The sequence below is a fragment of the Desmodus rotundus genome, chromosome 6, assembly GCF_022682495.2.
Source record: "Desmodus rotundus isolate HL8 chromosome 6, HLdesRot8A.1, whole genome shotgun sequence".
NCBI lineage: Eukaryota > Metazoa > Chordata > Mammalia > Chiroptera > Phyllostomidae > Desmodus > Desmodus rotundus.
The window spans coordinates 106,424,893-106,446,241 of NC_071392.1; the positions used below are offsets into that span (position 1 = coordinate 106,424,893).

Here is a 21,349-nt window from a genome sequence, read left to right on the forward strand (position 1 = left end):
TCACCCGGCCTCAGTAATTATCACCTCGTGGGCGGTTTTGTGTTACCCCATAGCCCCATCTACTTACGCCTTATGTTGTTATTAATGTATTTTTCTATCATCGCCCAAATTCTCTCATGCTGCCCCTTTGTTGTTAAAGCCCTCTCTCACCCTCGGCTCCTAGTAACCACTGATCTGTTTGTGCTTCCTATGGTTTTGACTTTTCTAGAAGGTCAGGTCAATGGAATCATATATAGCTTTATGAATCCAGCGTCTTTCAGATAACATAAAGAGTTTGATATTTGTTTATGTTACGGGTATATCAATGCTTCGTTCCTTGAACTGGATTCGAAGTATCCAAGGACCCGCGAGATAGCTGGCACTGCCTTTATGGGTGACTCATCCATGTATGTGCAGGGGGCCAGGCTTCTGAGTGGATCTGAGCTCAGGTCGCTGATCACCCTGCCTCTCCTGAAATGAACTGATGTGACGAGAAGATTGTGCCAGGCTGGGAGCCGGAAAAGGTGCCATTCTCCAGCCTCACACACAGAGTAGCTTCTAGGAGACAGAGTGATGGGATTAGATTGAAGAGGTTCGCCGAGGGCTGACCCACAAATCTCTTTCCAGAGAAGGCAGAAACAAGCCTGGCTAGGCTGTGAAATTTGTCAAGGGAGAATATAGGACATTTTCACAAATGGAGATGGATGCAACTATCACAACAAAACAACAAAACAGACCCTCGCAAATCTTCTCCAGGAGCACGTTAAAGGAATAATGTAGCACTGTACATACAGCAAGGTTTATCCCAGAAGTGTAGGGAAAATTCAACATTAGGAAGTTAAATAATTGCAATGTTACATTGCTACATTAAAATAGAACAACCATATGACTAGTTCAGTAGTCTTAGAAAGGCTTTTTATAGAATCCAGCACCCATTCTGGTTTAAAAAGTTAGCAGGAACCCAACACACCAAATGCTTCGGTCAACTAGATATTGAGAGAAGGGTCTTTGTGATACCACAACCAAAACCAAACTTCTCCCCCAAGACAAGGCCCTACTCTAAATCTACAAGTATTGTCATCACTTACTATGAAAAATTGGAAACATTGGCCTGGAAGCCAGTATTAAGACTAAATGGTTTGATACCTTCATTATCTGACACAAAAAAGATATACTCAGCAATGGCTGTGATGGGTCGAATTGCATTCTTACAAAGAATGTATGTTGAAGTCCTAACCCTCAGTACCTCATACTGTTACCCTATTGGAAACTAGGCTCGTGGAAGATTTCCCTGATTGAAGATGAGGTCATTAGGGTGGACCCTAATCCATTCTGACCGGGGTCCTTATAAAAGCAACCGTCCCAAAGCCATCTCGCGAGTAAGGGATAGGACAGTGATTTTGAGCTCAGTCTATACCCTGAACTAATCCCTAACATTACCACTAACTGCGGCATATTCAAGTCCATAGTGATTACAGCGTGTTGGTTCTGACGTGGTTAGACACATGGATCCGTAGAACAGATAGAAAGCTCAGAAATGGATGGTGTATATGTAAGCATTTCACATATGTAGTTATCAAGGAGTAGATGGGTTAGTTAGTGGTACTTATAACAATATTGAGAGCACTCGGAAAAGGAAATCAGAGTTATATTTATGTGCCACATCATACATTACAATTACTTCGGCATGAATTAAAGATTTAAATGTGTTCCTGATTTAACAAGAGAATCAAAGGCCACCACAGGCGAGCAGTTGTTTCTCATGCAGCACCAAATACCAGAGCATCTGATATTCCTGGTGGGCAGTTCTGCCGAAGCGGGAAAGGATTTACAGATTTCACTTTATACTCAGCAATGTCCAAAAGGCAAAAATAATTCAGAGGTTAAGATAAACTAGAAAACCGTTTATAACTAGAAGCACAGAAAACGGGCTAATGTCTTTAATGTAGTAAGAGCACTTATACGTAAGAAAGGGTACACAGCCTGATGGTAAAGTGAGCAAAGGACATGAACAGGCAGTTTACAAATGGAGAAGTGCCAATGGTCAGTTGAACTTGCGAAGAAACATTCACCCTCACCTAGTACTCAAATAGCGGAAAGTTAGCACAGTGGGCCTCTGCATTTTACCAGTGAAACTGAAAAAGATTAAGAACAGTGATACTTAGTGCAGGTGAGGATGCAGAGGAAGTGAACGGTTTTACACATTGCAGGAAGCGCTGTTTCTTGGGACAACTGTCCTGCAAGGCGGTGTGACTATATGTTGACATAAAATTGAGCATGTCCTTTGATGCTGGAAATTCAACTTTCAGAAAATTGTCCTAGGGTAATAAATGTGGATATGTCCTAAGGTTTGTCTCCTTGTTTTATAAATAGTAGTTATGACAATGACAAAAATAAGAAAAGAGTTTGGTTTAGTAAATCAGGGGCATGTAGAATGATAATTACTACACTTAGGTTTTAGAAGAACAGTTACTGAGAAATACGCCTGACATAGTAACGCAAGTTAGAAGCGTGTTGCAAAGCTTCATAGTTCACTCTGGTTCTAATTTATTTTTAGGAAATAAATTTATATCCCTATTAGTGGGGAAAAAAGTCTCAAAATCCGTATGAATAGTGGTGACTCTTGGAGAGGTAAGATTAGAGGGGATTGTGTTCTTTTCCCCCCAAAATTATCTGCAGTAAAAGTGTGTTATTTCTGCAATTACAATAAAACTGATAAACCTGATTAAATTTATATATAAATATATGTAGGGTGCTCCCACGTAGTGCACCTGCCTGGTGTCAGATACATTGGTGCTAGTGAGAATTTTGGCTCTTTGGGACTTTAGGTTACTAGTTACTAGTTACTAGTTACTGTGCATCAACAGTTACAACATGTTAAAATGTGTGTTTTTTAAATTATGAATACATTTCATAGGTGCTCTGCTCCTACTAACAATAATAGCTAATCAATATTTTGCTCTTAAAATGTGCCAGACTTTTTTCTAGGTTCTGCATGTTTATGATCTCTTTTAATTTCCCTAAGAAATTCTGGGAGGGGTGCGTGTGTGTGTGTGTGTGTGTGCGCGCGCCATGATTCACAGAGTACATAAGAAATAGGTTAGATTTTTTGGGAGGGGCACCATGATTTAGGAAAATGTTTTTTTGTGAGTAATTTTAAAGAGGATTTTGTGTTCTGTTATCCCCTCCACCTCAATTTCATTCTCACTTGTGTGGCAGACTCCACGATGCTCTTGCAGGGGCCAGGGCTCAACAGAACTCTCTGGAGGCTCAGAGCGGCATGCAGACTCGGCATGTTGCTCCCAGTGGTGGCTGGTTTCATCCTGGAGCGAATTGTAGACTCCCTGGGGAGTAGATGGCATGCACTCCCTTTAAGCCCACCCTCCAGTGACATCATTTCTCCTGCCTAAGCTTTCAATAGAACCAGACAACAGAGTTTCCCGGTCTTACATAGTCTTTGTTCCTTCCAGAATAACTAGGCAATGATAAAGGAGAATATGAAAACTGCCATTAATTCTACCATCGAACAGGATGCTGCTTCCCAGCAAAATCCTGGTGCCCGGATGTTGCTGAACAGGGGCATAGCTCTGTTTCTTAAGGCATGCCTTAAGGAGCATCCCCGGGCTTGTTGGAAGCCGCTGAAAGAAACGTAGGTGAAAGCTCAAAGGAGGAGATCAGGGTAATTCCAGTGAGTCTGAATCAAAACAGTTTCAGACTCCCAAGTGTGCCGCAGTGTGCTGGGCCATCCTCGGGTGGGGATGGTGGATCACGTGATGTGGCCTTGGGCTTCTTCTGAAAAATATCTTCAGCCAAACAACCCACAGGGATGGAAGGGGATGAAGTAACCAGCTTTCCCAGATCAGTGTGAAGGTGCAAAGGTGTGTTCGAGGTGTGGAAGGAGCTGCAAGGGAGAAGAGGAGAGGAGAGGAAGGCAACATTAACAGGAGTCTGAAATAGCAATTGGCCTCAGCAGGTTTGAGCAAACCAGGCCGGTGTCTGAATTACTGTAGTTTGCTCCAGCTGGCTACAGTAGCAATGTTGTTTCTTAGCGCTGTCATTGTATGACTTTCTCCCCAAGGTACAATCCAGAATGTTTTTGTATGGAAGTAACTGAGTGTTGCTCAGTGTTACCTTGCCCCTGCGGCCCTGTCCATCTCCTACCTGAGGTCTGGTGTTAAGTTAGGAAGATGAGGTGTGCAGCTGCACAGGTGCAGTGCAGGTTTGTCAGTACCAGGCAGGGGGAAGAGGCCTCTGGGCCGGGCCGCATTGAAGGACACCCTCACTCCTGGAGCCAGCACCGTGCCATGTCCCCTTCCAGCATTCTGTGCTCCCTGCTCTGTCACCGTCCCGAGGCCTCAGGAGAGGCCTGGCAACACGTTCAGGTAGCCATATCTCTGGTCAAATTGTCAAAAGCAGGACAGTTTAAAGCACAATCGGGTAAGACTGGTGTGTGATTCCCCTTCGACGTTCCCGTCATCATACTTTCCTTTTGGCTGGGGTGGGGGTGAGGTGGGGCTTCTGGAGTAGACAGGACATTTGAGGATCTAGATAAAGTGGGAGTGGAACTTGAGCTTGGGTTAGTGGGACATGTATACAGAATATACAGGGCCCGGCAGAAGTAATGCCTGCTTGAGTGTGGTTGGTAGGCTAATGATATGGGTGTAATAATTGATAGTTTTGATTTGAACGTGTCACCTACAATGTCATAGGGTGGGCTTGAGTGTGATATTGTTATGTTGCAGAACTACATGCTTAGGATTTTGTAATAAAAGATTTTATAATAAAAAGGATATTATTTGTGCCGGACCATTTATATACACATACATGTATTTCACATGTAGTATATGTGTATACATTCATAGCGTATGCTATATAAATACATACTATGCATATATGTGCTGTATGTAGGCATGCATACTATCCATGTACACATGCATATGCAGTAGGTATAGTTTATATCCATATGTAAACATATACATGTATATTTTCTTGAGTATATTTACACCATCATTAGCTGCCCTGGTGTGTGGGGGACTGACTTGCAGGAACGCGGGTCGCCAATGAAAGATGGTTTATGACTGCTGAGCACACAGAAGCACGGGTAATGCCCTGAAGCATTGCAGGCTCTGCATGAAAGAACTTGGACTGTGGCTTCCCCAAATTTGCCCACGGTCCTAAAGTTTACATGACGTTACATAGATAATGATTTGGGAACTTGAAGGAAATTTTAAAAAATATTATTAATAATAAATACTTTTCAATCAACTTGCTAGAGGAGATACTGGAATTCTTAGTATGTCTATACAGGACTCACGGACATGGCCAACAGTGTGGTGATCGCAGGGGAGAGGGTAGTATAAGGGGTAAATGATAATGGAAAATAAAAAAATGATACTGCGAGAGCATCGGCACAAAGAGGGGAGTGAGGGAATGCAGCCGGGAAGTAGGGAAAATACTGTCAGGAAGATGGTTAGTACAAGTTATTGGATTGCACAGTGTTTGTGTTACTTGCAGGCTGTTAGAAATTTGTTATTTGTAGTTATTTTGTTTTCCACTTCAAATAAATAGTCTCTTTTCTCGGTTTGTACTCCTTTTCCCTAAAGAATATTTAAGCTTCAGGCTCCACAACTCTCGGTCAGACGAGGTCCTGGGAGGGTAATGCTATTATTACCTTCTTATAGGTGAGGAAATTGAAACTCCAAGAGGTTAAGTGGCTTGTCCCAGGTCATGCGGTCACGGGCTGGGCTCCGAGATGCTCATCACCCACACCTTGCGCTGTCTTCCCAGTGGGTCGTGGTTGGGATGTGTTTTTGCTTCTCTCTGCATTAGTGGAGTTGAGGCTGCCGATGGCCAGAGCTCTGGAGGATGTGGGAGGTTCTCTGTCCCCGGTCTTCACAGTCTTCAGGTTGTCGTTTCTCTGAGAAGCGTTCCCTTGCTTGCTGGTGACACAGGAGAGCTCTTTGGCCTGGCTTCAGGTGAGTCAGCTCCTGGGGAAACGTTCTACAGTCCTGGCTGCAGCTGGTCCTCACCTGGAAAACCAGGTTGCCATCTCTCACCGCTTCCACTCTGCCCCCCCCCCACCACAGCCCTTACCTATCAGTTTGGGGCTCCCCCGGATGAGAGAAGGTCTCAGGGACTCTGGGGAGGATGGGTTAGAGAAGAAACCACAACAGATCGATATGACCTTAAGATGCAGTTGATGGGGCAGAGGGCACCAAGTCATGCCTCCTTCATCTATTCACAGCTTTTCCCTCCTGGCATTCCAGCAGCAGTTACCACCAGGTTTTCCAGAATTCCAGACATGTCTTCTCACACTGTGCGGGCCTCCCAAGAATGAGTCGTTGGCATATAAACTCCTGGCATTTGAGGGGGCCCCAAATAGTCTTGCATCCATCCTCTAAGTCAGTGAGGAAAGAATATAACTGTGTGGCCTCAATGTTTTGCTACTTTTGCTTCCTTTTGTTTAATTCAGTCATTATTGAGGTCAGAAGGTTTGCAAAATCTACATTTATCCACTATCCACTCTTTTTCTCTGCTGGTTTTGATTCTGACTTTTGCATGTTTACTTTCTCTGAAATCCTTCATGAGCCCACAGATCTGCCATCCGGTCCCATTGTCTTTGTATCTTATATTAGTTTCTCTTTGTGGCTTTCTCTTCTTCCACAAAGGGCTGGGTCTCTTTGCAGGCTATTGAGGATGCTGAATGCTCTTCGAAGCATTTCTCAGGTTCCTGTACCGGATCAGTTCTAGAGGTCTTCTAAGTTTCCGTGATGATTTTTTTTTTTGCTTTTTATTTTCTGTTCATTTTTAAAAACTCAATTTTAATTTTTTTCTGAATATTTTATTTTTTGACTGCAAGCAGGAGATTGCAAGGATGAGGCCCTCAGAGTGTCTAAAACAGGTCTTATTTATTTTAGAAGTTAGTGACACGGCTTTCTACTCCTTAGACACTATTTCAGGGGGTTGACAGTGTGGAAGGAACACACCTGGCCCACCAATTCCAGGCAGCGCAATTCACCCATTTTTCTGGTCCAGATTACGACAAGGGCGGTCTGCCGTTTGCATTTTAAAATCCATTTCAATTTTCCCCAGATGCTAGTGGCAGTTTTATTGTGAGGCCTTGTTTTCATTTCTGTTGGAAGTTTTCATAGGCATTGCAGTGAGTTTCTTGAGAGAGACTTTCAAGAGCTTCCAGCCAGATGCACTTCAAAGGGAACGTGACTTGGCCAAGGTCATGTGGCCAGTTGGGGGCAGAGCCCAGTCTGTAATGCAGGGCTCCTTTCTCCCAGGCAAATCCTCAATCTTCAAGACCACCTGCTGCTCGTGTCCTGCCAGGGCCTGAGCCATGGTGTGCTTTAGCAAGTGGTGGCTTTGTTAGAAATTCCTTTCTGTTCCAGAGAGTTTAGCCTGAGGAAGAGTCATACTGGCAGGGGGTGGACTCACAGGATTCTGGGAAGGGCCTTTGCAAACTAGAAGAAATGTTCACGGGGCTGAAAGCTGCTGAGTGCTTGTTCCACAGAGTTGATGTGGCCTGGCCGTGAATTCCCAGGCCTTGGAGAGTAAGAGGGAGGTGAGGCCGCTGGGAGGTCCTGGGTCTGTTTTTTGTGCTTTGGAATCTTAGTGATTATCCTGCTTCTCTTTTTGAAATGCTCATCAAAGACTACTTCCTTATTTATCAGGACAATGCCCACTTCCCATCGTGGGTGCCTCTGCCTTGGTGACATTTTCCCAAGGTGTCAACACTTGAAAGAAAGAGTGGACAGGTTGAATGACTGGGCAGGGTGACCTGCGAGCACAGCGCTAAGTGCAGTGACCCGAGGCACCACCACCATCCGCGAGACCTGAAGACACAGTGGGTGCCCCATTCCTTCTGCCCGGACCCAACCTTGGTATCCTGGGCCTTTGCGCTGTAGCTTAGTGGAGGCTCCCTTACGCTCTGTCCTTAAAAAGCCTTCATTCCCCATTCAGTGCACACGTAACAGGCACCGGTAGATGAAGGCCAGCTGGCAGCCACAGACAGATTCGCCAAAGCTCCACTGTTCTGAGAGGCTCCTCACACCAGCTGTACTTAGGATAACACTCAGACCCCAGTAAATATTTTATCTACACAATTACCAGCTTGGTGATTTATATAACGCCGGATGCTCTTATGGAATTTAATTGACTGTACGGAACCCTCATTTTTACTTTACGTAATTAAGTGTTAATATACTTATCAGCACCGCGTCCATAAACCCATACCCGTTAACCAGTCCTAAAAGTTCCTGAAGCTTCTGTGTGCATGGTACGCAGGGAGAGGTGAGGGCCTTTGAGGAGAGGGAACAGGTTCCAAATCCAGACATCCAGGGAACTGGGACTGGAGTCTTACCTCCTTGGAGTCGCAGTGTCTTCATCTTTAAAGTGAGAATGAGTAATTCCTGCTGGTGGGTATGGGCGAGTGAGGTTGCATGGATGGTGGGGCTGATGGGAGGTGAGGAATAGCTGCTCGGTAAGTTCGCTTTCTCTGTTCACCTTAGGGATGGGGGTACCGAGCACCCTTCACATTGTGATGAGCCGGGGCGGGTCCCTTACCTGCTCTGCTTCTCTCGGTGCTTCCATTGTCAGGTTCCCACACTAGGATGTGAGCTCTGGGAAGGTGGGGGGAGGGTACAGCCGTTGTCAATCCCTGTTCCATCTCTGGTGCCTAGAAAACGTCTGGCTCGCAGGAGATACTCAATGTTAGATTAGTGAATGACATTCAAGCATGGGTTGAGTTAGTTCAGAGAGGATAATGAGGAGGGAGAATGCCAAACTGGAGGAATTCACTGGGTTTTCATGCAGCCATTCCGATACAGTGGAGAGGGCTCGTGCTTTGGGGGTCAGACGGAAAGTGATTCTATTCCTGTCTCTGCCCTTTATAAGCTGTGTCGCCTTGAGGAAGTTATTTAACTCCTCTGAGGCTCAGGTTCCAATGTGGCAAAGTCGTACAGGCAGACTGGCAGGGCTGCTCTAAGGGAAAACGAGGCAGTGCTTCTGAAGTGCCTGGATCGCTCAGGTGGAAGAGACAGCTGATGTTTCCCAGGGTGGAACTCAGGGAAGCTTTAAATGACCTGAGATGTTCTCTCCTGGGGATTTCTGATGATTCTGAAGTGACGATTACAAGGGTCCACTCCTCGCTGGGCCAGGTGGGAGCCCCTGGCTGTGGTCTCTCCTGAGGCTCTCTAAGCCGGGTCACTAATGGTGCTGAGGTCTGGGGTGGGGTCAGAGGGAGCCACATGTGGACCGTGGCACTGCACGTGACCTTGAGCCTCTGGGACAGTGAGTGGAGATGCAGGAAGCTGACCTTGTTGGCTAGGCCTGTCGACTGAGGCTCAGGACATGTGGCTGCTTATCTTTCCCTCTGAAAAAAAAATTTATATTAAAAATAAGTCACTTGCAGAAGGAGAGGTTTTTGGAAAGCCAGATATTCCTGTAGCAGCAGCAACATTACTGGTCGCTCAGGCAGTGTGTCCCAGTGATTCCGAATGTGGCGTTTGGAGTCAGGCAGCTTCAGGTCAAGTGCCAACCCAGCCAACTCCTAGCTGTGAGATTTGTTATTTAACCAGTTCTCAGGTTCGTCCTGCATGAAGTGTGGCTAGCAGTAGTGCCCACCTCATGGGGCTCCCTGAGCATTACAGGAGATAATCCATGGAAATGGCTAAGTGCGGTGCCCAGCACATAGTAAACCCTCAATAAATGCTAGTGCCTGTTGCTGTTGTTCCCTCTGCGCAGATGAGGAAATAGAGGCTCAGGGGTTTCTCTGATCCACCCGAGGTCTCAGAGAAAGAGCCAGAGCCAGACCTGTGTGTTATCCTCTGAAGCCAAGCCTGCCCCCTGACACGGGACCATGCTCCGTTCAGGAGGCATGTATTGAGTTTCCCCTTAGCTCTCAAGCGTCAGAGTGCCAGGCTCTTTGTTAAGTCCTGAGGACTCAGTGGCAAAGAAAATGGACACACCCTTCCTGCCCGTGTGGTCTTAGACTGGTGGTGGGAGTTACTAAGGGGTCTCTGCAACAGTCCCAGGGGGCAGGAGCAGCGGGCAGGACGATACAGAGTTGGAGAAGGGAGGAAGCTGAGTCCCACGCAATGCTCAGAGGCTTCTTGGAGAAGGCGGCGCTTGGTTTTTGATGTGGCAGGTGGCCAGAGCCAGCCTGCCGCATGAAGCCAAAGGAAACCCGGGTGTAGGAACATTCTGGGCCCGGAGACCAGCCGTGCAAAGACCCTGAGGCCATCCAGGGCTTGCCTGGGACCTCTGGGCCTTCAGAAGATGCCACAGCTCCTGCTCAAAATCAGTATAAAGCCCATTTCTGTGTGTAGAGGGAATCTTTGCTCACCTTTTCCCAGCAGATCTAAAGTTTCCCTGATGTGGGGTATGACCTGTGGCCATCTCTTTTTTTCACTGCTGCCTCCAAAATAAAAATAAAAAAGCTGCTGCCATTGTCTGAGAGAAGATGAAAGACGCTATTCTGGGTTCTGAGTGGGCAGATTCTGGCCCGGGCCGGGAGCTGGGTTCTGTCCCAGCCCTGCGCCCCGTTCTTTGCAGCCTTGTCCTTTGTATGCCTGTTTTCCCACCTGTAAAGTTAGGAGCTGTGCCAGGCAGCCCCTTCCGTCTTCAAACGTGGGGCGGGAGCTGAATCCCTGAATCTGCTCCTGGACTGTTTTTTGGGGAAAAGGCTTTACAAATATTAAATACACCCAATCTTTATAACATCCCCAAGGGATGGGCACTATTATTACCTTCATTTTACACATGGGGACATCGAGGCACATAGAGGTTAAATAACGTAACCAAGGTCACACAGTTAAAAATGTAGTACAGCTGGAACTCTGACTCGAGAAAGTCCACACTTCCACCCCTACCAATTCTGGGTCTCTAGGCAAAGGTCTTCCACCATCAAGGCGGTCATGCCCAAGGTCACTCCCATCGTTGAACTTTCTAGTTTGCACATGGAAAAGCCAGGGCCTGGAAAGGGCATGAGAGCATTGGATCAGGTTCCAGGACGTTGCCATTTCTGTTAGCCTTGACTTTCCCCGCTGCATAGCGCTTCCCTGGGCGTTGAGACACATCTCTGGTCCGGAAGACACCCAGCAGCAAGTTCATTATTCTCCCTTGAAGTCCCGTTGCTAACTTTCCCCTTTGTTGTTTTCAGTCCTGAATGTGTTATCATTGGCCAAATTAACCAGGGTTGCTGCCCGGAGTCTCTCCGGTCCTTGGGGGGTGTCAGACCCGTCAGAGATACATCACCTTATTTATAATAAATTCACTGTTCAAAGAGATTCAAAACATTTTTTTTTCTTCTATTAGGGCTATTGTTTCTATCTGTTGAGTCCACGAGTGTTTGACACTGGATGACTTTATAAAACATTCTACTAATTGGATTTGTTAAAGCAAATAAATCAAACACTAATTGGAACGTGCCCTGCCATTCTTTTTGCTTACTGAATTAGATAGAATGGCGTGAAGGCCTTCTTATCATATTTGTGCACTTATTTAAATACCCCCCTGGCGTACACTTCTGCAAATTCAATTAGATATTCAGAAAAGGAATTCAATTTATGCAAGGCTGGTTTTCATTCATTCAGGGGGCAACATGCGCCTACCCGAGACAGGCTGCTCACAATTAATAAGGCCCACTTAGATATGGCCCTGCCTTCAAAGCATGTGTTGGCACGAGGGTGGAATCTCGATGATTTGGGGGTTGGAGGACTTTATTGCTAGAATCTTGTGTCCACAGAGCAGGGCTGGCTTCACAGGTTTGTGACTTGGGCAGTCACACAGGACCTGGCACCCAAAAAGGCCCCTTGCTCAGTTTTATGCTCTGCTATAGGCTGTCTTAATTTCTTCTTCTTTTTTTTTTTAAGAGACGCTGTGTTTTAATTTTGCACTGGGCCCTACCAGTTTTGCAGCTGAGATCTGCTCTGGTTTCTCAGACCTTCTGGCTTGGGGCAGAAGTCCTTGACCATAGCCTTGGCTCTGCCTCTGATTGATGCGTGGTGTTGAGTATGTCCATCGCTGCAGCCTTGGTTTCCTCGCCTGGGAAATGGGAAGACTCCTGGGGAACAGCTCCTCGCCCGTGAGGAGCACATGCTGTGATGTAGGTGATGGGGTTATTTAAGTCCAGTTACTGTGCTTCTCTCTTTCCCTCATTCTACTGACCAGTGGTGTAGCTGCGGGCCACAGTGGGGGAAACACCCCTCTCCACTTCTGGACGAAGGAACCAACACTTGACAACTGAGAAATGGGAGGGAGCTGTCAAAAGCACGTGACATCCAACCCTCAAATGATGAAACCAGGTGCTTTTCTGGGACTGTGTTAAAATTGGAAATTTTTACAGCCTCAAAGCCAAGGTCAGCAAACTGCACAGCCTGCAGGGTCAGTTCTGCATCTTGACTGGTTTTTACTCGGCACGTGAAGGAAGGATGGTTTTTCCATGTCTACATGGTTAGACAAATCACAAGAAGAATACTGTTTTGTGACATGAGCGTCACATGCAATTCGAAGTGCAGTGTCGATAAATCGAGATTTATTAAACACAAGTCTGCCATTTTCCCGGTATTATTTATGGCTGCCTCTGTGCTTCACTGGCATTGCTGAGTAGGAGTGACAAAGACTAAGTGGCCTACGGAGGTGGGCAGAATTCTAAATTGGCCCCCAAGATTCCCTTCCCCTGCGGTTTATATCCTGTGCCATACCCACCCCTTGGGTGAGACTGTGAATGCGATAGAATTCACTCCCTTGATTAGGCTAGGTGAGTGACAAAGGTGAAGGAATTTTGCAGATGTAATTAAGGTCCCAAATCAGTTGACTTTAAGTCAATCAACAAGGAGATGATCTTCGCTGGGCCTGAGTGAATGATGAGCCCTTTAAAAGGACTGTGCCCTGTCCGAAGGAAGAGGTTTGAGACATGAGAGGGCTTAGGTCAGGGACTGTGGATGGCTGCTAGGGGCTGAGAGTGGCCTCTGGATGACAGCCAGCCAGAAAGCAGGGCCCTCTTGCTTATAACTACAAGGACCTGAATTCTGTCAAATACCATGTGAGCCAGAACCAGGACCCGTGCTCCAGGAAGAATGCAGCTCCCGCTGCGCCTTAGCCTCAGCATTGCAAGGCCCTGAGAAGAGAGCCCAGCCCTGCCTTGCCTGGATTTCAGACCTGCCAAAACCACGAGAGGAGAAATCGTTACTGCTTTAAGACCCTAAGTTTGCGGTGATTTGTTGGATAACAGCAGAAAGCTAGTACAGCCATAAGGTGGAAATTTTTAGTCTTCTTATGGAAATGTTTGCCAAGCCCCAAGTACAAAACCAATACACCCCACTTCTATAACGTCTCCCTTTCCGAGGCCCCTTAACCATTCAGTCCTGCTATGTCTTGCATCTGTCTGGATGGTTCCCAAGTGTCATCTCCCTATACGTCGGGTGACCCTGTGAGGACGGACTGCCCTGACGTTGGTTAATAACTTATGTAAATTTCAAGTGTACTGCTTTATAATGCGGCATCTCTGTGTACTGCGTGCTCACCACCTGAAGCCTAGTCTCCTTCTGTCACCGTAGATTTGACCCCCTTTATCCTCTTCCTGCTCCCCCTCCCCTCCGTTAACTACCATTCTCTTATGAGAATGGTTGGTTGTCTCTTATGAGTTTGTTTTAGGTCTGCTTGTTTTTGTGTGCATGAAACGATAAAGTTCTTGTCTTTTTTCATCTGACTTCTGTCATTTAGCATAATGCTCTCAACATCCATCCATGGTGTTGCAAATAGCAATATTTCATCTTTTTTTATGGCTGAGAGGTGTCACTATTTTTGTTGCGGAAGGTGATGTCTCTCTCTTTCCCCGAGAGCTCTGGCTGGGCATGTCTCTTAGTAGCTCTGATGACAAGTTTCCTTGTGTAAATGGAGAGAGCAATGCTTCTCTCTTAGAGAAGGGGTTGGCAAACTGCAGCCCCTGTGTGCTGTCTGGCCCACTGCCTGTTTTTATAAATAAAGTTTTATTGGTGCACAGCCTTATCCACTTGTTTACCTATTATCTCTGGCTGCTTCTATGCTATAATGGCTGAGTTGCGTAGTTGTGTCAGAGATTGTGTGGCTGCGGGGCCAAAAATATTTACCGTCTGGCCCTTTACACAAAAAGTATGTTGACCCCTGTCTTAGAAAGTGGTGGTGGTTGAACTTACCCCCATTGCTGTACACACATGTGTAAGTACACATGTGCATAGCTCACGTACGGTGCCTGGTAGGCAGCAGAAGCCTAACAAATCTCTAGTTCCTCTCCTGCACTGCATTCTGTGCAGGAGCACAAAGGGTCATATCACAAGTGCAGAGGCAGACACCTTTATGTTTTTATTGAATTCTCTCTCTCATTTTCAAAAGAAGGGTTCATGTTAAAAAAAAGGTTCTGATTGGCACTATAAACCTTATTTATGCTTTAATGTATCCTAAAGTATGTATCCTGCACTATTTTTCCTTCTCTCATAGATACTGATCCGCTATACGTTACCAAACCCAAATGGATTTTCAAAATCCAATTTCCTTGCTATAATTTTCCATTTCTCTGTTGACTTTTTACACGTGGCTCACATCAGAGCACCTGGGGCCTGTGGCACATTTGGACTTCAACCTGTCCAGATAAACGGCTCCCCTGGCTGGGCGCAGGGAGGCGGTGCCGGGTCCTTGGCCTGTGGCTGCATTGCCATCTCCCCTCTTTAAGGTGGGTCCTCCCCACGCAACAACCCATCTTCTAGCGGCTGAGCCCAATTCCTGGGGTGATGGGAGGCTTAGGAGGGTTTTGATTTCCCCCAAAATGATTGCGATGGGTTGACATCAGTTAAACGGGCTGCTTACTCTTTCAGACTGAATGAGGTGAGCAGCCGTACAAGTTGTCTTTCGGGGAATCTCTTCCCACCGTGTCTCCTGCAAGCCATCTGCCACAGACATCTGCGGGGATGGCCAGGTGTCCGTGGCAGGCTACTTTCTGCCAGGTGTTTTGGCCCCAGGGAATTGCGCGGAGACAGACAAACATACTTTTTGAACGAGCAGGAATGGCTGCAGTGAGACCCGAGATCGTGGGTTTGACTGATTCATGCCGGGGGTCCGGGGAGACAGCTGGCCCTCTCTTTCTTCTCTTCCTGTGGCTCTCAGTAGCTGGTCCTTGGGCTGGTGACATTGCTGCTGTGGCTCCTGCCAGTTCCCGGTCCTTTCTGAGTCTCTGGAATCCTTCACCTTTGCCAACCCCTTGCCTTGTACACTGGAAAACAAAGGCCCCCAAATGAGGAGGGGATGTCAGCCAAGGGGGCTGTATGTACCCAGCTGGCAGCGTAGGTCGCCGTCAGGGTGTGTGATCCGAAGCTCATAGATACTTCTTCTCCATCTGTTGGTGGAGAAAAAGAAAATGCAGGTAGGAGTGCTTTAAAAATATTTATGAAGTTATTTTCTCCCCTGAACAGCTTCTAAAACATATCTCTGGGTCAAGCCAGACCAACAGGAGATGGATTTCTAGAGCGCATCATATTGGTTCCCAGTGAGTTGCTTTCCCTGAATCGTATGTTTGGGTGATGCTCTCAGCTTATACAGAGAATGATTATGAGAAATTGTCTCATGAAATCGGCCATGCGCCCCTTGCTGTTGGGTGTCGTTTCTGGTGGTTTCGTAATGGCGTATGGGACTGCTGTTGCCAGCTCTCCTGGGGAGAAGCTGTTGTGTCATCTGAACACCTGGGATGGCTATGACTTTCCTGAGCAACTTGGCTGTTGGTGTATGGACGCAGAGTGTCCAGTGTCTGTACTGATTTGCCTCCTCCTCCACCTCCTTCCCCTCCTTCGTGACCAACAGCAACTCAGACCAAAATAGGTAGCCACCTCTTGGCAGGTGGACATTAAGAGAGCTGCAGTGGCGGAACAGACTTGTGACTCTTTCCTTCTGTCCTGCTTTTCTTTCTTTTCCTGGTCTGTTTGCTGCTTGCCATCATGCTGAGTTTCCTGCTTCTGTGTTTATCAGGCTGCCTTGCCTGGACTGGAGCTGCCGATGGGTAGACCAGCTTGACAGCATCCTTTGAATGGAGTGTATGTTCTTCATGTATGCAAAGCACAGGGATACTCCCATGATCCTTAGAGTCTACCTTGCTTTGCTGGGAGCCCTGGAGTTCCATAGCAGGGTTGTGAACCCTGAGTTACCCCTGAGGTTTACACATACCTATGTGATAACACGCAGGCTTGGGGCCTGTTTATAAATAGTCTTCTGTAGGGAGGGACAGCATGGTCCCCTGAGGGCTGGCAAATTCTGAAAGAGTGGGGTAGAACCCACAGGTGGACCTGACTGTCCCAAAGAAAGACAGCTCACAATACAGGGTCTGGCACAAATAATGCTCCTTTTTATTACCTAAAAATATTTTGTTACAAAATCATAAGCATGTAAGTCTGTAACATAACAACATCATACTCCAGCACACCATGTGACACTTTACATGAAATGTTTACATTGCTGTCCATTTCATGCGAGACATTGACATACCCTACCAAGCACGCTCGATGGCGTTACTGCTGCGGACCCTGTGGAGGGAGAGGCTGCTTTCGACTCCACTGGAAGCCAGCTCCTTGTAGGAGGAAAGAGAGGACTGTGGTCTGAAAACAAGAGCTGGGTCAGTGGGGGCCCAAGCCCGGGGCTGTGGGACCCCAGTGTCAAAGAGCAGACTGTTAGGAGGGAAAGGCATTTGCTTGCTGGCTGCGGGTTGGAGTCACCCCCAGAGCTCTGCCCGTGGCAGCAGCAGGATACCCAGGGAGTGGCTGTGAAAAGTGGCTGTCATAGGTCCCCTTAGAGTGTTGGGGGACCAGGAGGTAAGGAATGGACAACTGACCCAGTAGACTAGGGACAAATGTGACCTTGCTTGGGATCTGTAAGCTGGGGTGCCCAGAGGGATAACCGTGAGCCCTCCAAAATCTTGTGTAGAAGAAGGCAGAGAATTGGTTTAGACCATTAATTAAAATTTATCATTGACTTCCTCTCTGAGCTTTGGCACAACTCTGTGGACGTGTTTTCTGCATTGCACCTTAAGCGGATATTGGTGCTTGTCTTTCCCGATACTCTGCAAACTTCATGAGGGTAAGAAACATATCTGTTGAGTCTGTGCAGAGAGCCCATAAAAAAGATCTTTGTTAACTGTCCCTAGAATGAGCAAGGGAATGGATTCAAATGGGAGAGACCCAACCATGTTAGAAGTTATTTACCTTTCTGCTGTCCTCTCTTCGCCTTGGAAGTGAAAGGTTTGGTTCTTGCTTTGGGGGAGTGCATTCTCTCTCTGGTCCATTAGAAAGAGCATGGATTCTGTGGTTAAGTTGCAATGGATTTAAATCTGGCTCCCACACTTCTCTTCCATGTGACCTGAACAGGTCACTTAACCCCTCGATGCGTCAATGACTTTATTTAAAGTAGGGATAAAAGTCTACTTCACAATGTTGTGAGGATTCAGTGAGAGCACGTAAGACGGCATATGCAGTCAGTGCCCGGTGTATTCCTGGCATGGAGCAAATGCACGAGAGAGCACGGTTCTCTGCTTGGTCAGGGTGGGCAAGAGTCTGCTGTGGTAACAGCTAACCCTAAGGCTTCAGTGGTGTAAGATAAGACAAGCTGCTGTTTTGCTCTTGAAATGTTGAATGCCAGTATTACTGCTTAGGTGACTCTGGCTGGCTGTCATCCAATGACTGTCCCAGGGATCCCGATATCTTTCTTCCTTTGATGCCAGCACCTTCAACACCAGCTTTGAAGGTCCTCACAGCCTGGACAGGTGAGAAGGATGTTTGTAAGCCATCTGTTTATGGGCTGGTCCTGCCAATGGTGGATATCCTTGTGTTACGTATTTCCAAGGTGTATCATGTGGTGTATCACCCAGATGCAGGGTGGCCTGTGTGCACCAGAGAGAAGACCCGAACGGCGTGCTGTACACAGCGCACTGACCCGGCCACACGCTTTGTCTCTAGCCCTGGAGGCTGATCTCGGCTGAGGATTGGTTCTCAGCAGTGATTCCCAGGAGCACGGCAGAGGCTGCAGGCGACCTTTGCTGGCAGTCCCAGCGCATCAGGATCTGTTGTAAATGCTGTTGACCTGATTCATTTGTCTCCCGCAGGCCCGGATCCAGCGGGGTGATGGCAATTTAGGGAAAGGAGGTTGACCCTCTTAGAGCCACTGCAGCTGCTGCTGCTGCTGCAATGTTTTTTAAATTTTAAATGCAGTATGTTGGGTTTTTGTATCTGGGGCACTCACTCTGCAGTTCTGGTTGGAGAAGGTTTGTAGAAGTGATTTGGAAGAATCGTTGAGAATTCGTCAGGCAGACCGTGTGGGGAGGTGGCTTTCTAGGTACAAGTGGCAAGTGCGAGACTTGGAAGAGCAGGTCACGTTGGGGGACTGGTATAGGGTCACGGTTCCTCTAGTGTGGCTGGCCTGTGTGGGGCATCCCATTAGCATTTTTTGGTTCATTCATTCAATATTTATTAAGCCCCTACTATGTGCCAGAACCATTTCCACTTGACGTCTAGTGGAAGTTGGTTGATTGCCTCTCTCCTTGCCTTTCAAAGGTTATCCTTTTCTGACCCCGGCTGGTGTGGCTCAGTTGGTTGGGCATCAATCCCCAAACCAAAAGGTAGCTGGTTTGATTCCCTGTTGGGCCACATGCCTGGCCTGTGGGTTTGGGGAGGCAACCAATCAATATTTCTCTCCCTCTCTTTCTCCCTCCCTTCTCCTCTCCCTAAAATCAAAAATAAAATTAAAATACTTTTTTAAAAAAGGTCATGCTTCTCCACTGTATCTGGGGCCACATCTCCTCTGTTACCTGCTCCTAACCTTTCCTCTGGCCCTCCCATCCTTCCCTGTTAATCCACATTGGTCACGGCCCTTCTTCTCACAGTTCCCCAAAGCACCAGCAACATGTGGCTCTCACAAGAAGCTGGGTCCCCAGAGGAGCTGGGTGTAATGGAGGGACATTATAGAACATGACGGAGCTATTTCCAAGTCATGGCCAGACAGGCTTCCCGGACTGGCTGCAGCCTCCCTAGCCCACGCTGCAATGTGCAGTTACTTATTAGTTTGCTTGTTTCCTGTCAGTCTGACTAAATCGTGGTAGCATGCCTCTTTTGTAAACCACCATATAGCTGGGACCTAGCACTCTGTTGGATCCATGCTAACTGCTCAATTAAGTAATTGCTGAATTACTGAGTAAACAAATGAAAGCCAATGGATATTTCAGTTCCTACCAATGCATCAGCCACGTCCCGTCACAGGACACTTGTCATCGGCCATCACCTTCTGTAGGTTTCTGCTTTTCACGGTGTTTCTTGGACCTCGCTCTCCCACTCCTTTCCGTCTTTCTCTAGCTGTCCACCCAAAACACCCCACATTTCTCTTACTGTTTAGTGCAAACCAATTTAATATGCAACCCACTTCCCAACCTCTGTACTACCAAGCGAGGTTCAGCCCTCCCTCGCCCAGCCCGAGGCTCACTGGGGTGCTGAAGGCCAGTCTCCTGGGTTCCCATGCGTGGCAGGAAAGGAAGGTGGAGAAAGCTTTGACTTCACTGTCTTTCTCAGGCAGTGTTGTGACCAGAATCTGTATTGAATTTGTCGACAGAACTTCCACCACCATATACAGAGAGGATCCCAGCGTGGGGTGCATAAGAGGGATTTTGTCCTCCGCAGCCGATGGAGACGATGGCGATGGTACTTGAGAAAGCAGACACAGGCGGGGGCTTGCAGGGGCTGGTTCCTGTACCTCAAGCAGAGCCATGTTTGGATGTGTGACAGGGACCCAGCAGGCGTTTATGGTGATGGGATGAGACCTGAACACGAAGGAGATAAGAAAGGGGCAGTGAAGAAGACGGACTGGCCTGAGACCAGGTCTGGGGAGCAGCCAGGATGCCGCTGTAGAACTCAGTGTAGAAATCAGTGTTGCCTCCGCCTCTGTGTCTCTTGCTGGCTCCCCTGGAATGGCCTTTCTCCTGCTTTCCATCCCCAGAGATGCTCACATTGTTCCCAGCCCTGATTAGCGCGCCTCTCCCGGATACTGCGGGCTCCTGTTTCTCTGGACGCACTGGCGTTTCCAGTGTTACCTGGAGGGGCTTCCAGCTCATAGCACATGCTTAGTAAATTCTTGTCAAACTCGAACTGACACAGCTTATTGTAAAATAGTGGATGGCTTAGATTTTACAGGGGAAAGCTTTGAACACTATCAACATCGACTTTCTCATCTGCCAGGTGCAGGATTGTGTAATTCCTCACGGATTTGATTTCTACTTTATGAAAATGATTTTTCAAGCATTGCTTTTGTAGGGGGGAGGAGGTGAATGTCGAGAATGTATTCTGTGCTGGTTACTTTTCGTATGTCATTCCTTTTTAATCTTCATGGTGTTTCTGTCCAGTGGACCTTGCCCTCTCCATTACAGGAGAAGAAACTGAGACCCAGACTCGGTGGCTGGAGCCTCTGGGCCGAGCTGACCCAGCTCTGCGGAGCTGAGATTCATGTCTGGTTCTGCTGGAGGCCGAAACTAGCGCCCTCTGCCCCCTCCCTGCGTCTCTCCCTGTTGCAGGAAGCAATCACAGAGGCATGGCCTGGCCTTCACTGCTTCCTACTTAGGACGAGACGTTGCTGTTTACTTTCTCGGGAAGGAAGATTGAAATCAATGTAACTAGCCTTATTAACTGTTTAAAATAGGGGGGACCTGCAGCTGCCAGCGCCTTTCCTGAGAGCACCAAAGCAAATATAAAAATCCAATTTGCTTGCTTTTTTTTTTTTTTTTTTGAATCTCCTCCAGAGTTTAAAATTCAGAGCTGTAAATGAGGAGCCGATGAGACAGGGGTAACGAACCACGTCGCAGACACGAGGATGTATTTACCCGTATCTCTGTTGTTTGCAGGCGGCTGCCCTTTTGATGAGCACTACAGCAACTGCGGTTATAGCGTGGCCCTGGGGACCAATGGGTTCACCTGGGAGCAGATTAACACGTGGGAGAAACCGATGCTGGACCCAGCTGTGCCCACAGGTAGGTGACCCACTGTGTTTGGAGTGGTGCTGGGATGTTACTTTGTATGATGTCTGAGAGGGCAGTGCAGAACTTTGTTGGTAGTGAATTCCCCGTCCCCAGAGGGAAAGAAGGAAGGCTGAGTGAATTCTTCAGAATGTGGTAAGAGTCACGTGTTACGTGGATTTAGGAACCTTTAGGATTTCATTTAGCTTTGAGAGTCTAAGCTTTAGCTCCAAGTAGGGCATCACTGGATTTTGCCTGGGAGCCAGATAATAATGGGATTTCTGGGGAAGAAGGAGTTTCTGAAGAATTTGAGGTCGTATTTTCCTTTTCAGGCCTGTGCATATGTAGGGAAACTTG

General features: G+C 47.3%; 1 protein-coding gene across 9 annotated transcripts in view; it reads left to right on the forward strand.

The window, feature by feature from the left end:
* The window catches only part of PTPRT (protein tyrosine phosphatase receptor type T), a 928,354-nt gene that overhangs the window by 250,944 nt on the left and 656,061 nt on the right, over nt 1–21,349 (forward strand). For 8 of the 9 annotated variants that reach the window (XM_053926541.2, XM_053926537.2, XM_053926540.2 and 5 more), the window contains exon 2: nt 20,882–21,007. In XM_053926541.2, the coding sequence (XP_053782516.1) occupies nt 20,882–21,007 (126 nt within the window). Of the gene's footprint in view, nt 1–20,881; nt 21,008–21,349 lie in introns of those variants that run through there. The other variant, XM_053926545.2, reaches the window with a different exon arrangement.